The sequence below is a fragment of the Myotis davidii genome, unplaced genomic scaffold, assembly GCF_000327345.1.
Source record: "Myotis davidii unplaced genomic scaffold, ASM32734v1 scaffold143, whole genome shotgun sequence".
NCBI classification, from domain to species: domain Eukaryota; kingdom Metazoa; phylum Chordata; class Mammalia; order Chiroptera; family Vespertilionidae; genus Myotis; species Myotis davidii.
Genome location: NW_006294876.1, coordinates 7,954,727 through 7,958,616, shown reverse-complemented (window position 1 = coordinate 7,958,616; position 3,890 = coordinate 7,954,727). Strand labels below are relative to the sequence as shown.

At 37.0% G+C, this 3,890-nt stretch overlaps 1 protein-coding gene across 1 annotated transcript in view; it reads left to right on the top strand.

Annotated features, from left to right (window-relative positions):
* The window catches only part of MRPS30 (mitochondrial ribosomal protein S30), a gene marked incomplete at its 5' end in the record, with an annotated part of 8,380 nt that extends 5,508 nt beyond the window's left edge, over positions 1–2,872 (top strand). Inside the window, 2 exons of the mRNA XM_015567637.1 lie at positions 575–751; positions 2,505–2,872. Coding sequence (XP_015423123.1) covers positions 575–751; positions 2,505–2,794 — 467 coding nt within the window. The remainder of the gene's footprint in view (positions 1–574; positions 752–2,504) is intronic.
* Positions 2,873–3,890: the final 1,018 nt, after the last annotated feature.

The following is a 3,890-nucleotide window of genomic DNA, read 5'->3' as shown; positions in this document are numbered from 1 at the left end:
GGTTGCAGGTTCTGTTCCCAGTCAGGGGACATATGGGGATTTCAGGTTTGATCCCTGGTCAGGGAAGGTGTGGGAGGCAGCCCATCGATGGTTTTCTCTCACACTGATGTTTCTCTCTCTCCCCTTTTCCTCTCTCTAAAAATCAATAGGAAAAAAAAAATATCCTCTGGTGAAGCTTAGAAAGTAATAATAAAATAAAATTAAATAAAGTAAGTTTTTAAAGTCATGAAGTATTTATGTCCTTTTCTGAATATGATAAGAACAATGATGAAGCTCCTTAGTTATGACTAATGTGTTTGAAAAACTGAAATAATAAGAATTTTTAATCCATTTTATATATAATTTTTTTACTTATCCTGTTTATAGTGAGCGACTTGGTGACAGCTCGCAGACTACTTTCCGTGTGAAATGTAACTTCATTACAATGAATACATAAACTAACCTTCCCGTGTGTATGTTGAATACTGATCACGTGATGGGTAGAGGAGGGGTGGGTTTAGAGAAATATTGAGCACATGTGCTCTAGGTGCTCTACATGTCATTTCATGTCACATGTTTCTCTTTTGCTCTTCAGGCTCAAAGACAGCAGATCCGTACTGTTATGGCCATACGCAGTTTCACCTGTTACCAGAAAAATTAAACAGGGAAAGGCTTCTGAGGCAAAACTGTGCTGATCAGATAGAAGTTGTGTATCGAGCTAATGCTATCGCAAGCCTTTTTGCTTGGACTGGAGCACAAGCTATGTACCAAGGTAAAATGATGGCATTGTTGGAAGATATCTGACATTTTAAAAATTTAGTAGTTCATTTCCTTGGTTGAGTGTTAACATTTCGAAAACTTGCATTACCAAAAAGCATATTTGTTTTAAAACCCCCAATTAAATATTTTACATGTGCAGTTGTCAAATGGCACTTGGGTAGTGACGTGATCTGTTATGTTGACCACTTTGTGTGACTGTATTTTTTCTGATGGTGTTGTCGAGCATTTCAAAGACTATAGAGCCCACTAGTCAGCTCTGTAGATGACAGCAGCTTTCTGAAGCTAGGGAAGGAAATGCTGTGGTGGATTAAGTGTTAGGTTAAGTCCTAGCTATTCTTTATCGTTTACTAGAAGGCCATATCTAGGATGTGGATCAGGGGATTGTTCATTCAGTAAATAGAATGTTTTTTATGTATTAAGCACTGTTGGCCTTGGGGGAAAAGTGCTGGATAAGGCAGGCAGACCGTACTCTTCTGGAGCTTATAGTGAGGAGAATAAAGGAGAATAAACAGGTAAGATTTTTAGGTAGTGGTAATACTGCAAAGAACATTACTAGATAGGTAAGGGCTAGAATGATTTATGAGGCACAGGTTTAATTGAGATGTGGGGCAGACTCTCTGTAAACACAGTCATTCAGAGGAGGACTCAAGAAGAATGAACAGAACCTGAATGGTGAGGGGCTGCTAAGTGTAAACTCTGGGAAAGATACTGAGGCAGACAGAATGGCAAGTCATATCGGAGGCGGAACAGACTCGAGGTGTTTGAGGACCATGAAGGCTGATGAAGAGAGGAGGAGCCAGAGGCCATTTCACGTAGGACTTTTAGAGCCCATTTGAGGTATTTGGATTTCATTTTAAAACCTGAAGTGATATAATATATAATGAGTTTAATCCTATATTAGTACCCAGGAGGAATTTTAATACAGATTTAATTATTGCCAAGCCCACCTTTTTCCTTTTGTATATATTTTAACCTTATATTCAAATTGTTGACTTGGTTTCTATAATAGAAATGGGAGAGGAATCTGTGTTGAAGATCTTTTTATTCATGAAAGATAAGAACTTTTTGCAGTATAATTCCATATATTAACAACATTAGTTATTGACCATTTCCATTGCAGCTGGTATAAAATAAGTGTGGGGAAATAGCTATGCCTGGTCCTGGCATTAGGGCTTTAAGTATTAAAGCCAGTCAGCCTGGATAAGAAGAAGTTGGAAAATTGAGTAGTTCAGTTTAAGGCAGCCTGGCTCCTTATCACAAAGACTCATTAAGTGAAATGACAGCAACTCATAAACCCAATTTTGAGATACATAAAGGAAGACACAGAATTTGTATGAGGACCTGGTTGAAGTCCTTAGAAAGGTCGTTTTTTTTAAGATATATATATTTTTTTTTTGGTAGATGTGGTGAAATAAATGGCCTTCATGGTTATTGGATGATAGATGTTACCAGTATGGTGAGCAATGATGTAGTTAATACCAGATGCAGGGAAATCTGCACAGATACAGAGCTGCTCTTACAAGAAGTGAATTAAGGTTGAAAGCAGTTGAAGACAGAAGTTGTTGAAAAGATGTATCGTGAGTTAGGGATACTAGATGTGATGAAATAATTTTTGATGAGATCTTTAGGAAATTGGCAGGTAAAATATCTAGGTTTTAGCAGGTATTTGATACCCCTCTAATACATATATTTTGTTCGGGTTAAATATATGTTAGTGTAATTTTCAGTATAACTTTCTTCTCTAGGATTCTGGAGCGAAGCAGATGTCACTCGACCTTTTGTCTCTCAGGCCGTGATCACAGATGGAAGATACTTTTCTTTTTTCTGCTACCAGTTAAATACTTTGGCACTGACTGCACAAGCTGATCAGAATAACAGTCGTAAAAATATATGTTGGGGGACGCAAAGTAAGCCTCTTTATGAAACCATTGAAGATAATGATGTGAAAGGTTTTAACGATGATGTTCTACTACAGATAGTTCACTTTCTACTGAACAGACCAAAAGAAGACAAATCACCGCTGTTGGAAAAGTAAGAAGAAACACTTGACTCAGGACTTTGGGAACCCTTACATTTTACTGAAGCAACAATAAAAAGAATTTTAATGACAAGACTTGTGTCTGCCACATATTAAATGCACTGATTTTGAGACAAGCATTTCTTATGTTAATCTGTGATTAACATAATCCTCTCATTCTGCTCAAAACACATGGTGAAAGATTTAATTTTAGATATGTATGTTGATGTAAAGTAACTTTATATATCACTAAGTGATGAGATTGATTAAGCTTTCTTCAATCCTGGTATTGCAAGTGATTATAAAGGTGATATAAGGTTACTAATTCAAATGCTTATAAATATATAGATATTTTGTTAATACTTTTCCTTTTTAAAATGTTTTTGTTAACATGCTAGTAGAATTTTCAGAGTCCTATTCAAACTCCTTTAAAACATACACATTATTTTGCAAATATAGGAAACTCAGTCCCAGGGAAGTTGAGTGACCTTTCTAAAATTAACATGATTATGCCCTAACCGGTTTGGCTCAGTGGATAGAGCGTCGGCCTGCGGACTGAAGGGTCCCGGGTTCAATTCCGGTCAAGGGCATGTACCTTGGCTGCGGGCACATCCCCAGTAGGAGGTGTGCAAGAGGCAGCTCATCGATGTTTCTCTCTTATCGATGTTTCTAACTCTCTATCCCTCGCCCTTCCTCTCTAGAAAATCAATAAAATATATTTTAATAAAATAAAATTAACATGATTAATAGCATAATGGATGAATTATATGCAATTAAGTGCTAGCACTTACCAGTAACGTTCACATATTTCAGTTAGTGTTATTTGCTCTAAGATTAGGACTATGTCTGTTATTTCCCAAATCAGTTGTCAGTTGTTAAAGTTGTTAATCTCACTGAGAATTAAGGTTAATTCAAAACATTTTTAGTGAGCAAAAAAAAAAAGAAACCATGCTTATACTTCTCCCTTTATATAACCTGCTACTGTGAATATTTAAAATACCCAATTTATCCCTAACCGGTTTGGCTCAGCGGATAGAGCATCAGCCTGCGGACCCAAGGGTCCCAGGTTCGATTCCGGTCAAGGGCATGTACCTTGGTTGCAGGCACATCCCCA